This window comes from Anguilla rostrata, chromosome 16, assembly GCF_018555375.3.
Source record: "Anguilla rostrata isolate EN2019 chromosome 16, ASM1855537v3, whole genome shotgun sequence".
Taxonomy (NCBI): Eukaryota; Metazoa; Chordata; class Actinopteri; order Anguilliformes; family Anguillidae; genus Anguilla; species Anguilla rostrata.
Window position 1 is genome coordinate 20,853,351 of NC_057948.1, and position 27,400 is coordinate 20,880,750.

Consider the following 27,400-nt stretch of genomic DNA (forward strand, 5'->3'; position numbering starts at 1 on the left):
TAAAGAATAAGATGTTTATTTCTTGAAGGTGATTCTTTTGGTGCACAAAAAAAGTGATAAAAAATGCAACTGAAATGGCATTTTTTTGTTGTAGGCTACATAACCTGTTTTCATACACATCTTGAACATTTTTAAGGAAGCATAAAGTCAAGTAGTGAAATCCAGCATTACAAGTGAGTTCACAATTTATAACTAATTAAAAGCAGCCTTCACAGAAGGTAAGAGAAAAGTAATATATAATTGGAAAATGTAATGGATGTTCACCTTTTTTTTAGCAGTGTCACTGCTGTAGGAACCACAACCAAACGCACTGTGTGTCTCAAAACACAGTAATTCTCTCAATTTCTCAATTTAACAAAATTAAGATGGGAAACTACATCAAAATATACATGCTTGTGAAAGTCCCATGAGAAATGTGAGATTAAGATTTTGACATGAAGAATCATTTCAAAATAAAAATGCTCACTGTCTGAATGAAATCAGTATGCACAAAGTAATACAAGGCACATCTTTGTGTAGTGTTCAATAAGTGATCAGAACACAGCAACATTTTACACATTGATTCTGAATTATGCCATATTTCTGTAAACATGTGCTGTACATTATTATTGTTATTCTTATTATAACAAGATCAACAACACAAACAACACACTGAGAAAACAGTCAGGAGCCAGAAAACCCATCATTTCTACAGTGGCTAGTCATCTCAGACACCATTCATCAAAAGTTGCTAACATTAATCTATTAAGGTTCTGCCCTGACTTCATAAGACCACTGCAGCTAACATGTTGTGCGGCAAACTGAGATTTTCCCCCGTCCACACAATTGGGTATCCTAAATCTGAACATTGAGATTGATACATGTTGTTCAAAATAATCTATGAACAGCTCTATTATTTCTGGATATTGATGATTTAAGCAAGTGTTCAAAGTGAGTTGTTGAAATTCCTATAACTAAAGACATTGGTCACACTTTAAACTTTAAAGCGTGTTTTATGAAGTTATCTGAAGTATGCCTTCATTACCACATAACAACATCTTTATAAATAATTTGCAAGCATGTTCGCAAACATTATTGCTGGAGAGTTATTGCTGGAGACCATAAATTAAATGAAGTGTTAAATGAAGTTCATGATGTGTTATGGAGAGGAGAATATAATTTTACATCATGTGCTATGTCATCCATGTACTCACTGCACATGCTAACAAACAAAGTCCAAAATCAAAATAAATACATACAAAATACTGACAGAAAATGTATTACCATGCCAGTTTAACCTAACATCCCAAAACCTATCCCAGAAACAGTACTGTTGTTTTCTAGCATATAAACTAGTATTCCAGAGTATTCTAGTATTCCACTTTGTATTCCATAAATTCTTAATTGTAGTAGATGCTGGTGTATGCTCCAATCCTTTGCAAAGTAGGATGGTGGCTAAGACTATTATTTTAACTGAACAGATGAACAGTTTACTGCGGTTTAGCAGGTAGTGTGGTGTTTACCTTGATTCAATTTACATCTGTCTTAAACCTGGACTCAAAATTAAATGAAAGCATACATTTTTTTCTTCACAAACACAGCAAAGCAATCAATAAAATTAACTACTCAGACTGTGTTTATGAAGAAAGAAATGAACCCTTGCATGCAAAAAAAAATCACATTTATGGGTAAGTTTTGATTGAATCCAAATCCAAGTCAAAGTGTTAATTGATCATTAGAGCTCTGTATGTACAGCACAAACTATGGTAACCTGATATAACAAGTTACTTGTTTATGCCGGCTTGACGGAGTGACTCTGACGAAACTTCTTCAGCCTGTTCGCTGCAGCGACCACAAGGAAGTGTTTCTGTGGAGATACATTCAGGGCCAGGGTCAACATCCTAACAATTTAGAGTGAGATGACAGCAAACTGCAAAATAAGTATTGGATTTAAAAATGTATTCATACACTTTCAATTGTTTCTATTCCTGCATCAATAGAATATTTAGCCATATTCCTAACACTACCATAATGCATTGCATGGATAGACAGATTTCACCCATAAAACTTGGCCCTCAATCAGTTTCATTGTTCTCTGTTTATTGTTGGGGTTGAATGCAGGGCTTTGTACAATGGTCATGGATGAGCTGTTTCTGGTAAAAAGTACTTAGGACCAACCACATAATTGTGCACAAACACATAGTGGGCTGGAATTGCAGTATTTGACATGTAAATCTGCCCATGTTCTGTTTAAGCAGCTCCTTACCTTCCACTGACGGTGAGCGGCCAAGTAACGCTGCAAGTGGAGCTGGGACTTAAGTCGAACTCGCCGCATCTTGGCCTTTTCCTCCAGATTGTTCAGCCAGCTGTGTTTCATGCACCCAGTGGCACTCATGCGGCTGCTGCAGTGGACAGGAAGGAAACACAAGGGTTGGCGGAAGTTATGGGAAACAGCATTGGGTACTGTATGTGCTCTAGTGGGGAAGAGGTCCTCTATCCACTATCAATCTAACAAAAGACAATGCTTCAATTCATCACATGCGTCAATTGTGTCATGAAACATTAGATTTGAAGACCAAGGCTTGACAAATGTGACACATGCAACCCAGGCAAAGCCATCTGACAGTGAATGAAGGTCCACACCATGGCACAGTTCCTTACTAAAAGAGGTGAGAAACTGTCCTTTCAATGACTTGCTTTCTATTACAGATAGAAGTCACACAGTAATTGGACATTAATGTGTTGTTTTCTTCTTCTTTTTTTGCACTGAGGATGTCAGTAAAAAGAGCCCTACATTTAAGCTTTACGTCATTCTATTCTCCTGCCCTAGTAACAGCATCCTACAAGCTGAGCCATAGCCAGCTGTGTGGAGGCGTGCTGTCACCATGTGAAATAGCACCCTCTGACCTAAATAACGGAACATGCTGGAATTAGAATAAATGATCCTCAGTTTGATTCATTACATTACTATCACTTTGCTGCTGCGCTTATCCAGATGAAAAGAGGAGAACCTCAGTCTCAGGAATACAAAAGTGTGATATCACCAATAAAGCGCAGAAAGCACATTTATAATAAATAAGCATACATTTGGCCCAGCAAACCAACAATTACCATTCTAAGTGAAAGTAAACACCACTACACAGCTAACCTATCTTTACATAGTTATTCCTATAACCCCATAACAAGGACAGGTGGAATACCACTTCTCTTGAATGAGCAGCCTGGAGATGAAGTCCTTGGCCTCCTCGGAGACGCTCTCAAATGCCTCCGCGTCAAAATCCCAGTTGCAGTGGAGAATGTTGTTCATCGTCTCTGGGTCATTGTCCCCAAGGAAAGGAGATAGGCCACTAAGACTGATATCCAGAGAAATTAGATATTTAAAGCATGATAATTAACTCCATTCATCTGCAGCTGCTGTCATACTTATATGGCTAATAGGGACTGAGGGGGCTATTCAATCACCATGCCTACTGCTATACCATGCCTTAACTTTTAATTTGACACATATTGAGCGTTCATTGAGGTTACCATGTGACCATGTGCAAGAAAACAGACAAAAAAATGAGGACGCTGTACACCAGATCCCTTGGCCCTGTAATATCTGCCCATGGCTTGTCCTATCATTCCTATGCCGACGACACGCAACTCTTTCTCTTCTTCTCCCCATCGGACACACAGGTCCCTGCCCGCATCTCCGCTTGCCTGAGGGACATACAGAGCTGGATGGACAATCACCACCTGAAGCTCAACCCAGGAAAGACGGAGCTAATCTTTATTCCTGCTCTATCCTCTCCCCTCCTCGACTTTTCTATTTCCTTAGGGGACACCGTAGTGACATCATCACCCTGCGCCAAGAATCTCGGAGTGATGATGGACAACAGGCTGTCCCTCTCCAACAACATTGCAGCAGTAACCCGGGCATGCAGATTTTTCCTATACAACATCCGCAGAATCCGCCCCTTTCTCACCACCTACTCAACCCAGCTCCTGGTCCAAGCAATGGTTCTATCCCGCCTGGACTACTGCAACTCTCTTCTGGCTGGACTACCAGCATCTGCCACCAGACCCCTGAAGCTCATTCAGAATGCTGCGGCTCGTCTGGTCTTCAACCTCCCCAGACACTCCCACGTAACTCCCCTGCTCACTACCCTCCACTGGCTGCCTGTTATAGCTCGCATCAAATTCAAAACATTGGTCCTAGCATACCAGGCAGTCAAGGGATCAGCCCCAGCATACCTTCACAAGATATTCAAACCCTACATGCCAGCCAGATCCCTCCGTTCTGCTACCTCAGGACGCCTAGCACCTCCCCTCTTCGCACCTGCACTTCCAGAACACGTCTCCTGTCTGTTCTGGCCCCACGATGGTGGAATGACCTCCCTGTGGAGGTCAGAACAGCTGAGACTGTGAACAATTTCAAACGACGACTGAAGACCCACCTCTTCAGGCTGCACCTCTCTCCATCCCTCCCTTCCCCCCTGTAAATGACTAAACTTAGGGTTGTAACTAGGCAGCTGTTTCATAGGTTACTTAGTTGATGCGCCTGTCTTAACGACTACTTGTACTTTTATTTATTTTTATTTTTCCATAGATTGCGTTGTTGCCGTTCTCGTTGTTAGTGTTAATCAGTTTAACCATCAGGGTCCAAGTTGAACTATGCGGTTGTTCCCTGTACTTGGACCGGTACTTCTCTCTAGGGGTTTCGTCATACTTGTTCCTGGTTATGGTTATACACTTTGTTGTACGTCGCTCTGGATAAGAGCGTCTGCCAAATGCCTGTAATGTAATGTAATGTAATGAGGGCACCATGTTAAAACATACGGACACCTTTTTGGATAAATCATTAATCATGATTAGACAATTAATAGTGTTCAGATGGATGCTTTGACTGTGAATGAGCTACGATCACAGCTTAATGGCATGGGCAACATGTTCCTAAGCATTGGTGTGAAACACCTCTCAAAGTCACACTGGTAACTATTCTCACTGCGTGTGGCTATGTCATATGGAAGCACAACATTTGATTTGGTGAAATTCACATACATTAAATGTATCAATCAAAATCATTGTCACAGAGTTTATGTTATGCACCAGCAATCCAGTCCAACTGACTGTGTGGAGTAGGCCAAGCTTGTGTTCCTTTTTGACCGAGTCCAATAACAGCTGTCAAGTACTTAAGACTAATTGAATCAGGGAAAGGCTGAGAAAGACCAAAGTCAACACAACAATAATTCAGCCAGGGGCAGAGTGTCAGGGCACTCAAAGGTGTCAAATGATGAGTAAAAAATCATACGGGGTTCTCGAAACACTTTGAAATAAGATAAATTAAATTGAAAACACAGAAATAAGCATATATCTATGCGATGGCACTGCTGATGGCTTGATGCTAAAATGTATTTTGTCTTGCATTTGCAATCAGAGCACTGCACATGAGGTGGTAAATATGTTATTTTTGGTAGATCTCAGCATTTTATTTTTGTAGAGTGCAGACAGCATCTTCCTTTTATTGCCCATTTACGGAAGAAGAATGGCAATTTAAGACAGTGAGGTTTGGAAAGGCTACCTCTTGATTTGTTTTCCTCAAAGGAAGTCAGCAGAGCGGTAGCTAAATTGGGCTTATTTGTGAGCAGTAAAAAATGCCTGAGCAGAGGGAAAATGGGACACTCTCAACGCTTCACTGCCTGCTGAGGAAAACCATGGCTGTGTAATTACACCCACTGTGCACTTTATGCTTTATTATTCTTCCAAGCGCCCTCTCCACTTATGTTTATTTGCATTTTAACTTTCTTTTGTTTCAAACGAATACTGGGTACCTACCAAATCTTTTGGAATATTCTGTTTATTTAACTGAAGTGTTATAAAATAAAACGAGTACACTTGAAATCACCTTTATGGGGTTGGCAATCAAGTAAAATGTTGTTTCTCTTTTTCTATTTCCTGGCCTGTTTTCAATATAATTGTCTTTGCAAAAGTTTCAGTTATACTTCTGAAAACCAAAATGATACTTTGAAATACATTATACTGCATTATTTTTTTCAGAATGGCTAAGTCCAGACTGTTCATTGTTGACTCAGTGATACTCACAGCATGTATGTGATAACTCCTACACTCCACATGTCTGTTGGGAATGAAACAAAGTCATAGTTGACAACTTCTGGGGCGAGGAATTCTGGTGTGCCAAAGTTCACCTTCAGCTTCTCTCTTGGCCTATACCTGAAAAGAGAAGCACAGACCATTAATTTCTCTGTTGACAAATTGAGAACTTTGCAAAATAGTTTGTCATTATCATGCAGCAATACTGAATTAATATTTCAAGCACATACTAACTATCCTGGCCCTGGAATATTATGGGACGATTGCTGTGGCTGTGATTTTGTGTAATCTACATAATTGGATGAATAATTAAATGAATGAAGGAGATTAGAGGTGTTCAAAGGTTATTTGCAGTTCACATTAAATTTATGCTAAGTTTTATTATATGAATGTTTAATTTTAAGGGTATGTGTCACTGTGTGGAATCCATCAAAAAAAATAATAATACCCTGTCCTGGAGGACCACCGGTTTAACAATATGGTGGCATTGAGCACTCCAAATGAATGCTACAGCCACTGCTATTGTAAAATTGTACCAGCTGCAAGGGATTGTGACACAATGATAAAGTTCAGCCTAACAAGAGACTATAATTATCCTGGCCCTGACAGGAGTGGCATCCACATTTAAACTTTAACCTTCATACACCTGGATTGCTAGTGGAGCATAATGAAAATAAAGAAGTAACTGGACACCACAGCAACAGCTGCACACACATGCGCACTTGTGCACGCACACACGCACAAATGCACACTCATATAAAGACAAAGAATGAGAGAGAAAGAGTGAGAGAGAGCACACAAGTGAGAGAGAGAGAGAGCAGCAAAGCACACAAAGACCCTGTGCAATCATTTTTAATGGTTTATAAAGCCCAATAAGATGTAAATGTACTGTTACAAATTTATAAACAGCTGAACAATAATAATTCATTTTGATCTAAAGTATGTAATAAAAAATACCAAAAACCTACTTTCTCGCCAGTCCAAAGTCAATTATTTTTATCTGATTGCCTGTGGAGTTCACACAAAGAATATTTTCTGGCTGTAGAAAAAAATAAGGAGAATAATACATTTGAGAAAGAGTGCAGAGGTTTGATAAGAGTCAATGTGACATATTATAAAGGCTGGACAGTGACGCTGGAAAGAAGACAGTCTTGTACCTTGAGGTCTAAATGTAGAATATACTGCTGGTGCAGGTACTGGACACCCTCACAGATCTGTCGCATAAAGACGATGGCATCCAGCTCGGTAAGCATGTAATTCTCATCAATGATTCTGTCAAACAACTCGCCACCGTCCACACTGAAAACAACCACCAGAAAAAAGGAAGAGAGAAATTCCAGTGAAAAGTGTTAATTAGAACGTCTCATTTCACAGCAGTTTCCTATCATACCCTGTGTTGTTCTAAGAAAATGTTAAGCCACTAAACCTTATAAACACCTATACAGTCCCATTTTGTCTAGCTTACTACAGTGAAGTAGTGATGGAGCAGTCATCAAGATGCACACGTAGACCATAATTATTCTACGTCAATGTGCCACATAAATAGACCCTTTCCACTTGAATGTGAAAAAAGAAAATCAGGAAGGATATAAGATTATACCTAATTATACCTAACTAGATTACACCTAACACAATTACATCAAAAATTTCAGTGTGCTTTTGTAGTAGGTATAGTAAGGATTAAATACAGTCTGTATCTTTTTCTGAAAGTTCCCATTGGAATACTAATTCTTTGCCTTCCATCAAATGGGAATCACAAAAGAAGAATGTAAAATATATTAAAATAGCCTTTGGAAAGTGTCTCATATTTTCAAATTAAAACAGGAGACTTACTACTCCATTATGAGAGTCAGGTTAGTGCGGGACTCAAACGCGTCGTAGAGCTGGATCAGATTGACGTGATTTAATTGGTTCATTACTCCTATTTCATTCTTCACTTCCTCCTGCATTACAGATTACAGAGGAGAAAGGAGAAACTATGGATAACAAGAGGTTATGAAACTGTGATAACAGTACAATGACTATTAATAATGCTCCAGTAAAATGTAATGGCTGTTACATCATCAGATTTGGAGCCTGCCTTTTCAGTTCACCACCAAAAAAGCAATAATCTGGAACATCAAATTACAATATAATGATTGAACACTGGTAAAGCATAAAAAGAGACGAACAAGATAAAAAAGCTACTTTCTAAAAACAGTTTAAAAATAATATTTTTTACAAATGTAGCATGACAAAAGCAAGAGAACAGCAGGATGAGAGAATGCTATTAATAAAGGATAAAGGATTAAAACCACGGTTAATAGATAACAGACTGTGATCAGCACACCTGACAAAAGGATCATTTATAACAAAAACAGTCATTTCAAGATGAAACGAATACAATGCACCCGTATCTGTTCCCTGCTCTTCGCCCCAGTGCGTCAGGATGACAAGAATGGTAGAAATGCGTGTCAGTATCTTAGTGTGCAACAGGTGGCACCATTGGAAGTCATAAATTTCTAGTGCCAGGAGATTTATGACTAACTAGATTTCCATTTTGCAACTGCCTTACACTGGAAAGTTTTTCCCCTATCACTGACCTTTAAACGACCTTAACTGGGAGCTTCACCAAGCCAAAAACATTACACATACAGTCCTATGAAAAAACTAAAAAAAAAAATAACAATCACATATATGGCCAGAGATGAGGGGACAGATATGCACAATGGGTTTGTTCCCACTTTTATGTTTTGTCTATTCTGGAAATTAATGGAAAGTACTAAAGTGCTCAAGACAAAGAGGAATTAGGGAGGGGAAATCACCCCATCAGTCAGCTGTGAAAATGTGTTAATGTAGTGTAGTGTAGGAGACCTTGAGGATAACGTGCAAGTTGGGCCTCTTCAATCAACTTCACAGGAGCCTGAGAGACAAGTCCCTCCCCTGCCCATATCCACAGCAGCACACTCACCCTGTCCTTTAAGCCTTTCACTTTTATAATCTTGGCAGCCAGTGTCAGTCCCGATGAGAGCTCTGCACACTTGTGGACCTGGCCAAAGCGTCCCCTGTGAGAACACACACACACGCACACACACGCATGCATGCACACACACACACACACGCATGCACGCACACACACACACACACACACACACACACATATCAACGTAGACACAAACACACAGACACACAGGCACGCATATACACAGACACATACACATATATGCATGCATTCACACATACACATACAAACACACATAAATACATAAACCACCGACAGCACATGTTTATACACAAATGCACACACATAAATACAAATAGCTTTGGCTAGCTTTCGGAATAATAAACAAAGTCAACAAATTTGTTCATATTTCCTCATATTATTAACCAACCATTAAACAACCAGAGAGACTCATCAAATTAAAAACACTGACATCAAAATCCTTCTTAGATTTTTGTCTGTTTACTGTATGAAAAAGTTTTAGTTGCCAATGAAATGTAAATACGACATGGTATGCACGTTTTTTCTTTGAAATAATTGAGTGAAAACAAATGAAGTACAAGTGCTTCTTGAGCTTTTGCTTGTGCTCAAAGCTTCAATGATAATGTATAAAAAACTGAGAACAATGAAGTTTCATTTATGTTTTGAAAATAAAAACAATTTATTAGTGCACCTCTAGAAAGGGCCGGAACATATTAATTATCATTATAAGGGTCTAATTAAGTTAATCCCTAGACCCCCCCCCCCTCCCCACCCCCCCAAATAAGACAACGGCTATGGAAAGAACTGTTTGTGTTAACTGGATGAGAGAGAGCCTGAAGGAGAATGTTACATGGTGTCACACTGTAACCCCATGCCATGCCACCCAATCCCCCCTTCGGCAAGGGCCACTTATTTTTAGTTGCCATCTACTAAAAGTTCCCCTGCTGGTATATCTGTTCAGTTTCATCCACTGACACTGTTGATGTTGATAATACCAAAAGGGAAATGTCAGCGATCTGTTCCAGCATTATCAAACAGGCAAGCAAACACAGCCAGACCTCCACAGTGGGGTGATATTCAATATTCACTACGAGGGACACATTTCACGAAGGAGCTGAGCTGAACAGCTGGCAGGAGAGAGACAGCTAATCCCTTAGCTCAGTCTGCAAGAAAGCAGTGGCTTTTTTCTGTTTGATGTGAACAGGGTTTATTTTTGCAAAGCATTAAGCAGGTCTGTTTGCAGATCTTTCCTTAGCCAGCCAGGTCCGTTTCAGTGAGTGTACTCCCTCATGTCTTAAAGAGGTCTGCTAAACAAACTCTGTGAGTGTGTTCAATATTACCCTGCTGATGAAGATACAGAAATGTATATGAAAATATAACACTGGTTTTCATGTGATTAAGGTAAATGGGAAAATCTTTCTTTTTGAAATCACATAGCCCAATATCTTTCTCCTTCCACTATCAAATACTCTTTTCTGATTGCATTTTTTTAAAACGCAAACATCTGTAAATATTTACCAGACATGGTATCAGAAAATGTACATATTCTCTGGGAAATATATCCTTAGAAAATCACATGATTTGTAAAAAATGGCTGACAGGTTTAAGATGACTGGGTGTTAATGTGTAAATAAACTATAACAAATGATGCTTCTGTAACAGTAGTCAACTTTTAAGTGAAACAGTGGGATGAATGTAGTTTAGCCGTACTCACCCTCCCAGCAGTTCATTTGGCTTGACAGCATAATATGTGCCTAGCGGGACCTGCTTGGCACTCACAATACGGTGTTCAAACGGGGCAGGCAAGGGGGGGCAATCATCTGAAAAATGAGAATGACAAAGCGATTGATCTTGCCTGCTGTCTCTCTTTGGCTGGATCAAAGGGCAACAGCATGGATAGAATGACTGGTGGGGCACGGAGCCCCGAGGATAATTTTTCAGTCCAATTTATCTCAGATTGTGGTCTAGAATATGTCCTTTGCTATTATCACCACCTCAAGTTAAAAATAATAAGGATTCAGTAACAGTAAGTATGATCGCTGTGTAACCACTCACCGATGACAAGTGGCAGCACCGTGGCCCCTGAGGATGAATTTGTCTGGTTGCCACAGACGGTCACCTCCTGACCAGGTATTTTTTTGCTGTCTTGTGATGATTCACCCATTTCCAAAGAGCCAACAGGTTTGGGTTGTGTCGAGTCACAAGGTCCAGGCAGGCTCTGCTTGTTCTGGGACAAACTCAGAACAGACTCTGTCTGAGAGGGTCTCTGATCTGGTCCAGCCTGAGATTTTGGTTTTGGCAGACAGGTTGGCTTGGTGCTGTCCTTGTTTTGCTGGGTAGCAGTGGCGCTGCACTGATGTGGTATCAATGTGGGCAGAAGGTCCTCATTTTGCTGCACATCCTGATGCTTGTCTGGTTGTTCTTCCCTATGGTGCTGGATGGGTAACGTGGGGACCAGGATCGACTCTCGCCTGACAGAAACCCATAAGAGCATGTATCATTACAATTATATCACAATGTGTGAATGGTGAATGTTACAATATTCAGTTCTGGAACACAAAGACGGCATCAGTAATGTCGGGTCTAAATATGGTGTTTAAACTAATCCTGTTCCTAGAGGGCTACAGCGCAACATCTTTCTCAGTTCTCCACAATTACAATCACAGAAATTGGTTACATTCTTTCAGTTAAGGCGGTGAATAAATGTATCCTTTTTAGGTAAATGTATTGCGTAAAGAACAAAATATGTGAAAGCCCTTGAAAAAGTGATGAGAAAGGAAACAAGATGGGACATCTCTTCAATTTCTCCCAAAGGAGGCTTGAGGGGAAACAACCTCCCTGACTATGGTCCTCTAGAAACAGGATTGCACACCACTCCTGTACAACATTTGCTTTATATAACCTTCAGGCATGTAGTTGACATGGTTTTATAAGACCTACTCTCATTGCCATGGGAGAAAAGGATGAAAGGAAAGCATGACTGGGTAGCTGCTGTCTCTGTAATTATATTTTGCAGGAGATAACAATGAAGAAAGATGGCTAACGCACAATTTTAGCATACGTAAGATCTATGTGAAATGATGCGGTACTGCTTATGAAATTTCATAAAGCAAAATAAATGCTCTCAGAAGGCAGCTATTTTGGAAAATAAATGGTTCCTTTTGGAATTAAGATTCTTTCACAATACAGAATATGACGTCTTATCATTCAGAATGTGTGCAAGCACTTGAGTCTCTCCCATCAGGAATTCAAAAAGTCAGCTCAATTCAGTATTAAGAGGTCATTCAACTGTTACACACTTGATCTGCACAATGGTCTGCACTATGAAGTGTTGTTAACTGCCAAGTATTTTCTTGTGACACAAAATTTCTTCTTACTGAACTTTTACCTTTGGGTAAAGTTATTTTCTGTTAAAACTTGGTTTTTCCTGTACAGAGATGTTGGGAGCATAGCATGCTATTCAGGGTGCTTGTGCACTCAGTAAGTATAGTCAGCAGTTAAGAGAATAATGCATATGCTTTTCAGGGTGGTTCAATGGTTGGTTTATGTCATCTTCTGGGCTGTCGACAGTGTGTGTTTAAGGGACAGTATGTACTGCGTACGTGACTGTTGAAGGATTAGCATGTTATGTTCCTCCTCATGGGTTCTTGTGAAATAGTGAGACTCAAGTTAGTGCACTTTGGTGCTAAATATAAATTTTTACGAAGTTGCACTTTGGCTACCTCTCTGGCTCAGTATTTTCTGTCTCCTGGTGTTCCATCTCAGGCTTTTCCACAGCAGCAGCCTCTGGCTCCCCTGCTGCCGTTTCCCCACAGGTTCTGGTTTCCTGAGCCTGGGCCTTAGCCTGCTCCAGCTCCGCCCCATCCAGGTCCTCCGAACACACCCCAGTGTCCTGGGCATCCTTGATGAAGGTCTGTGTTCGGGTGGGCTCCCTGCTCTGGAGGGTCACTTCCTTTGGCCGCCGAAGGCCCTTGTTTTCAGTATCATTGCTGGTGGGGCAGGGCGTGTCCAGCTGGACCACTGAGATGTCCAGAGGGCTGTGGTTCTGAGGTGAGGGGGTGGAGTCAGGAGTCGCAGTGACAGGAACATGGATTTTGCTCTGCAATGTCTGTCTGGGGGTGACTTCTGCAGCATGGATTGCCCCTGGGCAAAGATGGAGAATATTGGAAACCACTGAAATAAAGTATACCCATTCTTGGAAAACATTACTAGCTGAAAAAAAATGTATTTGTGTATGTAACTATGACAAGAGAAAAGCACATGCACATACAAATGCATACAAATACACACTTCCTGTTAGTTCTGCTGTGTCCTAAACAATGTATGAACAACTGAAGGCCAGGTCCTTAATCTTGCCTTGAACTAATGAGTCCAACTGTAATATATATATATATATATATATATATATATATAGTATTATGATTCAATATTTTAAGTGTAGCCTCGGTTTACAGATATGTAAACGGAAAGAAAAAAATGCACATGAAAACATATTATACATGCATATATTTTTTTGATAGGTGTACTTTTTTAAATTACCATAGTCATCTCTCTGTATTTGTTTTAGTGTTATCAATTGTATTACTAACAAGAGTATTATAACAGCAAAAATATATTTCAGTGCCAAGTTGTGATTATTGGCAAAGATTTTAAACGGTTTATATTTCTATTAATTGCATGTAACTAATTCTGGGTGTTGCTATACTCAAATAGTAACTTCTGATATAAAAGAAAAACAATTCATATCTATTGCTCTTGAGAATGTTTCCCATATTTGCATCGACTTGAAACAAGCAAAGGCCAGCTCACCTTCAGCAGCATTATTGACTCCATGAAGGGTTTGGGTTTCTTGATTGCTGAATTTGACTTTTGTTTTTGTTGTTTGTTGTTCTGACTTTTTCTGTGAAGAAATGTTACAGTTATGACATAAGTGATGTGTGAACATTAAAACAGTTAAGTTTCAAATGTGATGGGAAGTTTGAAGTTAGAACTGGAAGAAAAGTATAATTTGAGAATAAGAATGTCTTGGGTTTGGGTTCATCTCAAATGCATGGGACATATCAATCATTTTTAGTTTAAATTATTGTTATTATTATTTCTTCTTCTTCTTCTTCTTCTTCTTCTTCTCTTCCTCCTCCTATTGCTCCTCTTCCTCCTGCTCCTTTACAAATATAGCATTATACCTCTACCAGACATTTTTATCTAGAACTTAGAACAGCAAGATGATTTAATTACAGAAAAGTCAGCAACATGGATAATAAACAGAAAGCTGAAATGTACAATTTTTAAAAAAATAGTTAGATATATATACATCATTCATCAGTTTTACATATTCTTTTGGACAATTATCATGCACATATCATACTCATAATGTATTATTATTATTATTATTATTATTATTATTGTTGTTGTTGTTGTTGTTGTTGTTGTTTTATTCTTGTGTTTTTGCTTTATCTGCACATTCTGCAATTCATTAGTGTAAATGAGTATATATGCATGTTTGACAGGTGCTAAAGTCTGACTGCAGATGTATCTATTTTTGTGTGGTACCCAGAGACTCCCATTTATTCACAGCAAGCCAAAATTACAAGATGCCAGCTGCAAGTCTATAACTAAAAAAGAAAGACCCAGATACATTGCACAACATGCAAGGGAGCAGGCAATGCCACCATGATTGCACAGGTATATGGTCAAACTGAGTGCACACCATGAGAAATGAAATTTAAAAAAGAAAATATTGTAAATACAGCTTGCAACTGGACCAAAGAACTTCGATGTGTGCAGTGCTGTTGGTAAGAATCAAGTTTTTTTTATCTTTAGGAAAATTATCTGAAAACACAGCAAAAATGATTAAATTGCTTTACTGGTCATTCATATTTTCTGTTTACTGCAGAGACCTAAATGAAGTAATAATTTCACATGGGAAACCATGAAAAAATGGCTTTGAATCACATCAGACAGAAACACTGAGTGCAATCTGCGTCATCCACCCACTACACAGACTAGTTGTTTACCCTGAAATGTCCACTCATGTAAATCTGCGATATTGTCAAACATCTGGAGACTCATGAGATCTCATACCATTTTATTTAAATCAAAAGCTGGATGGAAACTACTCAAAAAACAAAAACATAATTCTAGCTAAAGATGTTCAGCCCTCTATATGAACATGACAACTCATTAAACAGGGGTAGGACCATTCAAAATGCATGAGTGTCTGTATTACTGCTGAATGTAACACAGATGTGGTAGCCTGTCTGTATGCACTGACCTCATCATCTCCACTGTCCAGAAGGCTCCCTTTCCTCCAGGGCACAATGCCTCGTAGGATGTACTCCACAATCTTAGAGCTCTTGAAGGTGTCGCTCACATATCCCAGGACTTTGTCAATGGTGGAAACAGAGCTCTCGATACCTGTGAGTTTCTCCTGCTGCTTCATGCCCTCCTGGCGCAGGCTATGTAACAGAGCCACCATCTCACTGCATAGGGCTCTGATCTCCGAAAGCGAGCCCAGGTCACCACCTCGGGCTCCTACGACAGCTTCCGGAGAGTCCCTCGCCTGTTTCAAAGCGGCTAGGTCCCTCTCCATGCTCCCTATGCTTTGGAAGACCATGTCCATCTTCTTCAAGATCACCGCCTGACTGTTGTCGACCCGCTCTACCTTTGCATCCAGCAGGTTCAACTTTATCTCCAAGCCACTCCGGTTGTTGATTACGGTGCTGGCGGGCTTCTTGACTGTGGGTCCAGCCCCTGAGACTCCAGCGTTGTCTAGCTTGCCTCCTTCGTACATCTTGGCGATACAAGTGGTCAGGGTCGTTTGCTTGCTCATTGTACCAGGATGTTATCTCACAGATAAAGACCAACGTGAAACCAAAGAAGGCTGGGGATATACGCTAATCCCTCCTCGCTCCGTCTGCACCATGGATTGCTTTCTATTTTCGTTTGAATTGCTCTCCGGGCTTCTGTGGAGATAGTGTTCTTATCACACAAACCGAGTTTTATGGATCCCTTTGTCTGTATATGCCAGAGACATGACACCACTTAAATAAACACCTCAGCTTAGACATGCTATCAGCCCATTTGTGGCTCCCCCTCCTCCTTGTTTTTTAAATGACCTACCAGGCCCTGTGGCAGCCAAGTTCCTGCCTATCTTGACGTCACCAGAATGTTCCAACTCGCCACCGAAGATGTTGCTGATTGGTGAACATGCAAGGAATGACCTTTTGAAATCTGTTCACATCTGCCAGGGCAAAGAAAGACGTTGGGTGTTGGAAAGGTTCATGTCCTCCCTGGGGCTGTCCTAGCATTCCCAGCTAATACTAACAGTTTAATTTCTGTTTTGGCTGCTGCTAGATTGTTGAGTCATGGGGTCTGAGGGTATGGTGGCCGTGACATCTAACATACTCTGTTCCGAGCAGCATTTAATCAGACATGTGTTGGTAGGAACCTGACATATTGATGGCTGACACATTTCATGATGTCTAAACCAATAGGGACAAGGCATTTCTCAGTATAAACCAATGGGGACATTGTTCGTCAGTATCTCATTGATGCCCCCACCCCTGCAATCCTGGGTAAGGCTGTTTATTGAAGGGAATGCATGGGGCAGAAATACCACAGAGCTTCCTGGCCAGCTACAGGCAAAATAGGGTTCAGTTTGTTTTTTTCCATGAACAGTTTGCTTAGCAAGTGTGCATAATAAAATCCCCAAACCATTATAAGAATTCAATAGAGGTCCCCCAGAACTAATTCTGTTGGATCACTGAATGATTCACAGGGATCTCGTCTCCAGGGGTACATTCCTCTGATCTGATAGTCATAACTCATTCCTAGCATCTGTCTCTTTCTTTCACGTTTGAACTACGCCAAAGTCTACTGTGCATGGTACATTTACTGTGCATGGTGCATTATTATTATTATCATTATTATTATTATTATTATTACTATTATTATTATTATTATTTGATATAGTTTGCCGTGAACAACAAAGACAACAAAAATACAAGAGTTTTGCTCTTAAGTATGCTATCATGGAATAAAAAGACGGTAAAACGCTAAATGGTAATGAAAGAGAAATGACTACTTATTTTTTTACTCATTGTTATTTTATCAGATCATTCAAGGCACAGTCACACAAAATGAAGTATACAAACTCAAACATACAAACACATTTGACTATTTGTGCTGCAATATTGTAGTACTCATCAAAGTTGCATTTCATATCAGCTTTCATATCACAGTATGGGGATTCCTTCTAACTTCATAGCGGACATTCCTAATTCTATTCTAGCACAGTTTTACAGCCGTATTGCCATTGTTAACCCTGTCACTGTTCTGTCACTCTTGTCTTGTTATCTTCATTAACCTGCTAGCTTAGCTGAGATTCCATAGGGTATGTGATATGCTTTCCATTGCCGACAGTGAGAAACGTATACATGCCTTTGCGTCAAGTAGACTGGATTACTGCAATGCTGTCTATGTGACATACCCAAGTGCTCTAGCACAAATTTGTTCAAAATACTGCTGCCAGAATGCTGTAGTGTTCCAAAAACAAAGATCACATTACACTGGTTCTCAAATATCTTCACATACTGTATCTTTTAGAATCAGAGATTCTTTTGTATAGAATCCGAGATTCTTTTATTAACGTTTAAATGTTTTCATGGTTTCGCCCCTTGCTATCTCGGTAAAATGATTGCCATGGATGTTCCAACCAGGTCACTCAGATCATTTAATACCATGGCTCCAAACTGTACAACTCCCTCTCAGAAAAACTGAGAGTAATCCAGACACTTAGCACTTTCAAAAAAAGATATCTGTTTAACACTGCTTTTAGTGAGGTGCTGTTTTAGCTTCTTTTTTTCTTTTTTTCATTTTACTGTGCACTTGTGTTTTTAATCTCTTATTGTTCTTTTAGTTTACTCAGTTTGTTATATTACTGGGTTTATTGTTTTAAATTTTAGATTTGATTTTATTGTTTCAAAAGTTTTCTTTGAAACTTTGCTTGGAAAAGTGCTATATAAATAATGTATAATTATATTCATGTATTATTATTATTATTATTATTATTATTATTAAAAAGACAAAAACTACCATTGCATTACTCCTTCTCATTTCATTTTTTAACAGGGGTAGTGCATTAATTTAAATGATTGATTTTTCAAATTTGATATTTTCAGAGAAATGCCCAAAAAAAAAAAAGTTAATTATAAGATAAGATTGTCCTTTTTGTTATTAACACATCACATAACTCTTAAAAAATTAATTACTTTGCATTTTATCTTTTATCTCAATTTAGTGAAAAGAAAATCTTTAACCCTATTACGCCATTGTATTTCATAGCACCCCAGACTTATTTTGTTGCACAATACGAGCAGGGCTCACACAGTGAAATCTTGGGCAAATTATTTATTTATTTATTTATTCATTTATACACCATGGTAAACTCAGTGAAAGCTCTTTAATACATTCAACAGCACTCAAAGATAATAGGCGAGGCGTAATTTGGCTAACTCTAAGCCTATGTGTAGCTTATAGAGACATGTATCCAATTGAGTGGTATCCAGGCACATCTTGACAACCAAATAAATACTCTATGAATCAATGACGACGGAGCAATTTAAAGTGTTACATGTTGCTTAATAAGGAAAGGGATTAATAGAGCTGATAATGCTTGCTCTTGGCTAGCTTGGGAGGGGCCTCTGTTTACATGGAGCTCTGTGGGCCTAGAGATCTAGATAATTTGTTTTTATTGCATTGAAGATCAAACACTCTCTGACCCCTGGCATTCTTCTGAAATGTTACTCACATGCTGGACATAATGCCTTTGAATTTAAAATACTATACTATATATTCTATCCTTAGAATATGTTAAATAAATAAAGAAAATTGTAGTAGTAATATTACCAGAACATTTAAAATAAAATAAAAAATTAAATAAAAAACAATTATTTTTAAGTGAATCCTCAGACATGTTTTACAACAAACCATTCTCAGTTAGTCAATGCACAGAGACTGATGTCAATTCAGTACATGCTCCCTTTTACTCCAAACACTGTATTTTTCCTCTTGTCATTTTATCCTTTGTGTGGTTTGTCCATAGATCAAAGAAATACATTAGTGCAGGTTAAGAACATCTCCTGAAGTGGCACTCAATTAAATAGAGGGATTGTAAACGCACCACTATGAAGGAGGAGAACAGGAACACATGTCTGACAGTGAATGCTCCATTCATATAAGGTGTCTGCCATAATTTTGAAATGGCACATTCCTTTCAGCTTTCTAAATATTCACCAAGTCAGGCTTTTAGTTACATTTGATGTGCCACACTTGCACCACTGTGGGGTGGACTGCATTCGCTGAGAAAATAAGCTGCATTTGTTGCATTAAAACAACCGTCTGTCGTTTTCTATGCTTACTACTACTAGACTGACCAAAACATCCTCTTTCTCTCAAACATTTCTTCTTTCAGGGTCTTAAAATGCCATCCCATGTGGGATTTCTAAATTCTGAAAAACGTCTGGTTAGGCTTTTGTTTGTTCCATTGACTAATATAAACAAACAAGTAGCCACGTACTGTGTTCAAAAATGCCCGACCACCCCAGCCCTCTTTTGTTGAAATCCAATATATTGTCAACCTGCTATTACAAGGAATATAGTAAAATGGTTATAAGTATTTTAGCAATTAATAATCATAAGTGTCCATAAGCACCTTTAAATCTGTGGCGCAATAGCGATGGCACACCTTCTTACCCCAAACTTGCGGATGTAGTCCGACACGCTGAATCCCCCAGTGCTGAGCAGCAGAGATCGATATAGAGAGGAGGTCCCCATCACCGATTCCCCTGTTAGGACACCAGGTCTGCCATTCCTGGGGAAGAATACATGCCGAATAGGGAGAGTGAAGCAAGTAATGAAAACATTCTGGAAGGATCTGGACTCTAGCTAGATGGACGGGGCTATCTTATCAGCCTCTCAACTGGGTATTTGTACCATCCCATTCTGATATCACCCCGGCAACCCTGCCACTGTGCCCACATGGCCTGGCCACTTCCTGCAAAGAGATAACAGCTGTTTCAGATTATACAAAGTATGCAGGAAATATGAGAGTCCTGTTTATTAATAGGCCCACGATTTGTCATTGTTTTTGGCCTTTCCCAAGGCTGGGGCTCCCCTGTCTGTCTAATGGACCCTGCTTGGCCACCATCTCAGTGCTCTGGACTCCACTGGGAGGTGAATGTCACCCCGCTCCCAGCATGCTCTATGGAAGTGTTAAAGTAAGGCCAGGGATGCTCTGATCTGTTCATCACAGAGAAAAGCAAGGCCAGCAACACTCCATCATCTTTTGGCATCATGTTCCCTGGTCCTATCTTGGACCATTCCTTAGAATGTTGTGTGTTATCCTGCTGGTTTAACTGCACTTGGCTATTTGGGTTCAGCATTCAGTCTGGCACGCTCTGTAATTCTGCCTACGCACTTGAAAGATATCCATGGGCATCTTTGGACTTCCAACAGTGTCTTGGAAATGTAGCACAGCTGTTCTCACTTGTCGTCACTTGTCCTCATTGACGACAATCCTGAACAGTTCCAAGGGATACATCTTGGCAAGTTGATACATACATAACAAGATTAATACCTGTGTAAGTGATGGGCATGCTAGAGTAATCTTCGCTTTGCTTTTTTAACCAAAGTGATTGAACTTGCCGCCTTAGTAACCATGTGGTATATTGCCAGATATGACTAAGTCCTACAAGATACAGGTCCCTCAAATAAGGACACAACTGATTCATCATCGCTACAGTGGGGACTGATTTCACAAGCCATGTTAGCTTTTACAGGAGGAACAAGTCCAGAAGTCTGTGCTTCAGCAAACTGCGCAAAATAACAAGTAGAAGTGCACGTGCTGGGTTTCAGTAGAAAATGAGTGGCAATGTCTGTCATGTTAGCTTGAATTCCAGCGCACCTTTTCTTTGTCTGAAGCATTTGGCAGCCTAGGTATTTCTGGAGTATTGTCAACAGGAGCAGGTGTCTCAATGGGATGTGTCAGCTTTGTGTAGGGGCTCCCAAGAGTGTACATGCCTTTCTGCTGATATAATAGGGCCTCTATAGGGCCTGGATGACCACATCTGGGTGACTAGATGAATATGCAGAGGTAAAAAAGAATGCTTATGGTATAGGATATTCTGAGGATGTGAGTTGTGGTAAATATGGTGTGGTTGACAAACATCTTGTATAACATGCCTTTTATCCTTGCCAAAATGTGTTCTACTTCACTGCACAGTTGACTACAAGATTATTATAAAAATGAACATGGTACTTCTCGTATTCATAGCTGATGTGAATGATGTGAATGGGCACCATCAATACAAATAGGAAATGACACATAAGACCTGTGCAGGAGAGGATCTGTGAGAAGTGGCAAACACTTCTAGTTTGTTTTAATTAACACTGGCCTAATTGTATTGTGGATACTGATCAAAAGAAATCCTGAATGATTAAAAGATATAAAGCATGCACCAGTGAATATATTTGTAATCAAGAGACCCACATTATAGAATATATGGAGCTATTCAAATTTATATTGTATTAATAAGTATGTCATTTTGGATAAGTTGTACCTGAAATAATTAAATCTGAATTAAGATGGAATTATTCATACCTTCTACTTATTCACAACTCTTGAGGGGTTTTTAATGGCTGCAATTGCATTTCATATTTTCAGCAATTAGGCAAAAGTTAGTTAAGGCTAATAGGTTATTTGCTAAAATAAGCTAATAATGATTGTACCATAAAAATGATCATTTATTTCAATGAAATAATGTGAAATGAAATGTCTTGTATGATGTGTTCTAAGAACTCTATCCTTTTGTTCCCTTGCTGTGACACAGGAGAATAATTACGACTGACATGCTTACATTCATTAATCTGTCCTCCTGTGATTTGCATTTCAAAGGTGACCTTGTAGGTCTCTCCGGATAAGCATCAAACAAACAAAAAAGAATAATCGCAGTAATTAATCTAAATCTCTTACGCCTGTAAATAAATGGGTCTGAGATGCTGCAGCAGATGGAAAAGAGATCTCTCACCACCCAGGAAGAAAAGGCATCCTGTGTCCTATTTTATGTGGAAACAACAGGTACAGGATCGCAATATGCAGATGCACCCAGCCCAGCCCATCTGAATACTGACACCTCGGAATCACACTCCCATGGGTTCTTTCCAAAACACGACTTGACTGACCTTGGTGTGGCATGCGAGCTCCCGACCTGGCATTCAGTTCTCCACATGCTTGGACTATGGCCAGAGCCCAGTCGACAGTGCAGAGAGAGTAGGCATTATTTTAACAGCCCACAGCAAGGCAGAGAGTGGATCATTATCGTCTAAAATGATCTGCAGCCACGAGTGAAAGTGCAGACATTCTCTCTGACAGACTGAAGCGGGGAAGGTGAGTGGGTCCTGGCATGTCTCTTAAAACCTGAAGCAAAGAGTGTGCTCAGGTATTACCTCAAATCACAGACAGTAAGGAAAGTGGACAGGATGTGAGAGAAAACAATGTACCCATACCTGAAATTATTCCAGTGGGCAATGCATCTTGTCACTACCATCTGTCAAGGGCAGATTCAAACAGGTCCCATAAAGCGCATATCTATATTTTAAATGTTTACAAAAGATAAAGAATTCCATGAAACTGCATCCACACATCTCTTCATTTTTACCATCATTTTATACTACTTTGTTGATTGTGATTTTTCTAAATGCCAAACCTTGATGTTTGTGATAAAGAATTCCATTAAACTATATCTTCATTTTTCCATCATTATATATTACTTTGTTGATTATGATTTTTTTAAAAGCCAAACCTTGATGTTTGAGATAATATAAATATGCAATAGTACTCTCTGCTCAGGCATAAAAGACAAGTTATTGTTAACCAGTCATGAGAAAACACCCTCCCTTTTTGGAAGAACTGTACAGCATGAACATTAAAAGGACAAAGAAAAGTGACAAGACAAAGTCACGTTTCTCACATAACCAGCTCCTGAAAAATACCAGGCTGAAAGGTGCATACAATCTGTTCAAAACATCTACCATTGCATTCAGAATTAGGAGAATGAATGTAGAAAATATGAATGTAGAAAAAAGATTCAGTTTTTTAACAGAACAAGATAATTACTGCCACTCTGTGCTATAGTAAAAATGCACACCAATTTCAAGCCAGCTATAATGAGAATTAATATAAATAAAATAAAGAGGTTCTAGATTTCTATATGTAAAATGTCAAGCTGCCTAGATATACATGGAAAATATAACAGAAAATTCAGTTTCATATTGTGAAGTACAGTATGAAAAAAGAAAATTGTAATGCTTATGTGATTATCAGGGATGTAGTAATGTGTGAAAATGATTTAAACATTTTTTAAAAAGGTCCCTTTTGGCAAATTATGTATATGCACTTCTTTGTTTCTGGCTTTACTTATTATATGTAAGCAACATGATGATCGAGGATGTCCTCGCAGAAATGTAAAACTTTCAACAACCAAAATGGCATACACATGAGGAATTATATTTTCCAGCCCAAGATGTTTGAATGGAAAACGTGATAGGCTGTTGGTTGCGCAGAGAAATTGGCGTGAATCGAGTGAGAAACATGCAGATTTTGTTTGAGAGTTTCTTACATAAGTATTATTATCTAAAGCCGGAACATAGTAATTTTTATAAAATATAAAATGATGTACCTTTTCACTGTACATCTGATGTCAAGGCTTTTTAGACTTTTGTGAGGGAAGCAGTCATAAAGCCAAAATTACAAATGACAGAGCCGTAAGGCTGTTCCGAATGTTGCAGAACACTGTGTCACCCGATTGCCCCCTGTTGGTGCAATAAGAGACTGCAAGTAAACAATGGTCTCAGCAGCAATAAATAAATAAATATGGGTCATCCTAGCAATAATAATAATAATAATAATAATAATTTTGAGCCATGCACAGAAAAGCAACCAATTTCACTTTGGGTCATTTTATGAGTATCGGAATATCAACACAAAGCACACAAACCTGGGACTTTGCATACAGCATTTCTAATTAATAGTACCTATTTTTGGGGAGTCATCAAAACATTATAAAATAATGGGATTGTTGTATCTTTGGCAAATTTTGGGCAACACTTTATTTCCATTTCCATCCCTGCTTAGCTGAGTTGCAGGCCTTTCCCAGAGTTGTATCACATTCTGGATAATCATAAGATTAGAACTATTTTGGCAGCTGTCGAGTGGCTTCTCCAGTTAAGGAATCTTATAAGTAAATGGATGAGACCCATGATCTGGTTTCAAATCTGGAGCATACACTTTTACACACTGGCATTTAGACAAAGAGTGTGTTTATAAAATTGGTACAGTATTCCAAATTACATCCTGAATCCGAATTACCTGATGAGAGCAGATACAACAATATCTGTCCTAAAAAAAGACAGAATGAACCACAAATCTTTGTTGCTAGGCAATGAGAAAATAGCTGTTGGGAAAGAGTGCTGCTGAATTGTGAGAGAATGTTTGACTGAGAAAATGATTTGTACACAGGGGATTCATAAACATTAACCACAAGTAATAAAGTATCTCAATTTTTTAAAAGAATCTTATGCATAAAAAATGTACAGAATTTTTAATTGCAGTGACACACTGGAGAATGTTGTTTTAAAGCAGTTTTGTTCATGTTCTACACTGCGGAATTCAGTGCAGAGGCATCTACTGTGGTATGGCATTTAAATATCCTCCGTCCTTAGCTAGATCTTGTAATCTAGTTTAATATTAGGTCTGAGCCTATATCAAAGACACAGTATGGAAATCGCAGTCTTTAATCTAGATTTGCAATGGCAGGAAATTGTCACATTTGTGCAAGCAGCTTTTTTCCGCAGGAATTTGGCCAGGGTGCATGCCATTGTTAACTTCCTCATTTCCTGTAACTCAAGTTATAAACCCAGTAAGAAATTTTCAGACTTGCTGTTCTGGCCGGGTGAAATATTTTCATTGCAACAAGGAGACCACTGGACCTGAGGGGTTTTTTCAGCCAGTCAGGCACGTATAATGTATATAGAACACGTGAAGAAGAAAATCTGACCCAGGTTCATTCATTTTGAACTATGTTTCTGGAATTTGCAGAGCTCCATGGAAACTGAAAGAAGTTCCACATGGTTGAGCCATTTGTAGAAAGTTCTCTGATAAGCTGTCTCTGGGAAGAAAGCAGATTTCAAACAGGTGTTGATTGTTAAAAAGCTGAGAGAGTCAATCATCTGGTTAATGAATATTAAGGGAGCAGGGACCATTAAGAAAAGCCTGAATGCACAGAAGAAATTATACCTGAGAAACATACATAAAAATATGCAAATGTAGAAGTCACAAAAAATCTGTCATTATTGTTATCATCAGAACAACATTCACTTCAGGTACAAGGCTGAGTGCTTCCATTTGGCTTAACTGCTAGTGTTATCTTTGATTTATCCACCTTTTGGAATTTATAGTCTATATATATAATCTTTTTTTGAATTACCTAATGTCACCATTCTAACAATCTAGCTGTTAATACATCAAATTTGATGAGTCGGTTGAAATTTAATCGGAAGTGAACTGGGTCAGACTCTGGGTAAGTCACACAACTGTCAGTAAAGCGTTTTCATAGGTAGCCAAAATTGAATGTGAAATCTACATTAAACATCTACAGCAAAATGAAATTCACTAGGTTAAATTTGCATTATAAATTTGAACTTATCATCTGAATTCAGACATTTTATTAATTGCAAATTCAGCTGACTGCAGCTGAAACAAGATTTAAGACAAAACTTACCGAAATGTTTTAAACGAATGAGAGCACCATTTCGTCATAAACAAACAATCCCACAACAAAGTAGGACTTACATTTGACAGATAAATTAGATCTGGGCTAAATATTATTCACACATGCGACAGTGTTCCAGTATGTGTCTGCGTGACTTTGCTGAATGTGCACAGGATAGAGGAGGTATGGCCCTGTGTGGCGTGATGCCAAACCTCTGTACATCCCCTATACAGAAAAATACACTAATTCTAATTTTCCATTTCATTGTCTTTTTATGAACTGCAGGTTGATTTGTGGACTCATTTTAAAGCAGAAAAAATGAATGACCGCATACATTTATTTTTAAAAATCCCTCTTTTCCTTTGAAGTTCAGTTTATTGAAGTACAGAAAAAAATATTTTACAAAATTAAATGTATATCATTTGTTAAAACAGAATAAAATATGCAATTAAATTAAGAATGTACAGGCATAATAAATATTAACTGCCAAGAAATAGTCCCTACATTTAAAACAGAATTCAAAGTCATTAACCAAACACCATAGTTTAGTTTATCATCTACATTTAAAGACATGTAAAGACAATATTGCAGATGAGTAAACTTCAGATGTCTGACCCATAATTCTAACTGTTTAGACTGATTTCTTTGTCCAATGACACCATGCGAACAGAAATAACGATTTTTAAAAATAGTTTTTGTTCCATTCGACAGCTCATTTTTTCGTTTGGCATAATGAAGAATTCATGATATAGGCTATACAATAGGAAAATACATTAATATTTAAGTTTCTCACACTTTCCGTTTACATTAATTAGGAAAGTTCTTTAAGACAGCTGTTCGGACATGCACAACATGTATCCATGGAACCACTGTATCCTGGTAAAGTCGGTGAGTCGGACCTGACCTTTGGAGGGTGTCCTTCAGTTGGTCTAAAGCACTTCCTGGGTCCGGTCTGTCAGGTATACTGCTGCCAGTCATGACTCTGTAGCACTGGTCCTGATTTTCCTGCCTCAAAGTCCCCTTGTAAGCATTCTGGTCACAAAATCAGCCTCTGACCTAGGATCTTTCTGTTGATCTCAGCCAAAGCCACTGAAAACACAAAGGCCTTTTCGTCCGAGAGGTTGGCATAAATGTCAATCTCTTTGTCTTGCTTCTCTGCGGAAGGGGAAAACGTGAATGAAAACAATTGATCACAATACAGCATCAGCTGCAATTCCACAAATGACATTTATAAATGTAGATATCACTGAAAACACAATTCCACAAATGACATTTATAGATGTAGTTATCAATGGAATTGGGCCTTAATACAAAGGCGGCTCTGCCAGGAACATTAATAATTCACCATTTGAGGGATACCAACATTGCAGAGAGGGAGCGAAGCCTCCCTTCTCACAATGCTTAACCAAGTGAGTGGTGTTCATAGGACAGTAGTGTGATGGCATTTTTTCCATAGACACAAAAACTATACATTAACTGGTGAATGCTGAACCAGCACTAACAGTGCACTGAGGATATTTCACACAAGCCGTTCTCACAT

At 38.9% G+C, this 27,400-nt stretch overlaps 2 protein-coding genes across 3 annotated transcripts in view; both read right to left on the reverse strand.

Annotated features, from left to right (window-relative positions):
- LOC135241785 (myosin light chain kinase 3-like) lies at nt 1-19,918 on the reverse strand. 2 transcript variants are annotated; one of them, XM_064312463.1, is made up of 13 exons: nt 19,787-19,918; nt 13,844-13,934; nt 12,757-13,177; nt 11,090-11,505; nt 10,749-10,854; nt 9,023-9,116; nt 7,906-8,015; nt 7,230-7,371; nt 7,041-7,111; nt 6,064-6,192; nt 3,180-3,332; nt 2,246-2,381; nt 1-1,846 (listed from the first exon to the last, which is right to left on the reverse strand). In XM_064312463.1, exons 1-13 carry the CDS (start codon nt 19,865-19,867, stop codon nt 1,772-1,774), a joined length of 2,025 nt encoding a protein of 674 aa, XP_064168533.1. In that variant the 5' UTR covers nt 19,868-19,918; the 3' UTR covers nt 1-1,771. The 2 variants fall into 2 exon arrangements, with proteins under 2 accessions (XP_064168533.1, XP_064168532.1); XM_064312462.1 differs by lacking the exon at nt 19,787-19,918 and adding an exon at nt 15,306-17,001.
- The window catches only part of LOC135241786 (UPF0547 protein C16orf87 homolog), a 12,508-nt gene continuing 4,894 nt past the window's right edge, over nt 19,787-27,400 (reverse strand). The window contains exon 4 of the mRNA XM_064312464.1: nt 19,787-27,015. Coding sequence (XP_064168534.1) covers nt 26,897-27,015 — 119 coding nt within the window. The 3' untranslated portion in view covers nt 19,787-26,896. The remainder of the gene's footprint in view (nt 27,016-27,400) is intronic.

Excerpts from the sequence above, each read along its gene's own strand:
- LOC135241785 (XM_064312462.1), bottom strand. The coding sequence starts at position 15,863 with ATGAGCAAGCAAACGACCCTGACCACTTGTATCGCCAAGATGTACGAA. Across the intron at positions 7,372-7,905 it reads CTGACTCTCATAATGGAGTA|TGTGGACGGTGGCGAGTTGT; the intron begins GTAAGTCTCCTG and ends GGTTGTTTTCAG. Across the intron at positions 6,193-7,040 it reads GACTTTGGACTGGCGAGAAA|GTATAGGCCAAGAGAGAAGC; the intron begins GTAGGTTTTTGG and ends TTCTCTTTTCAG.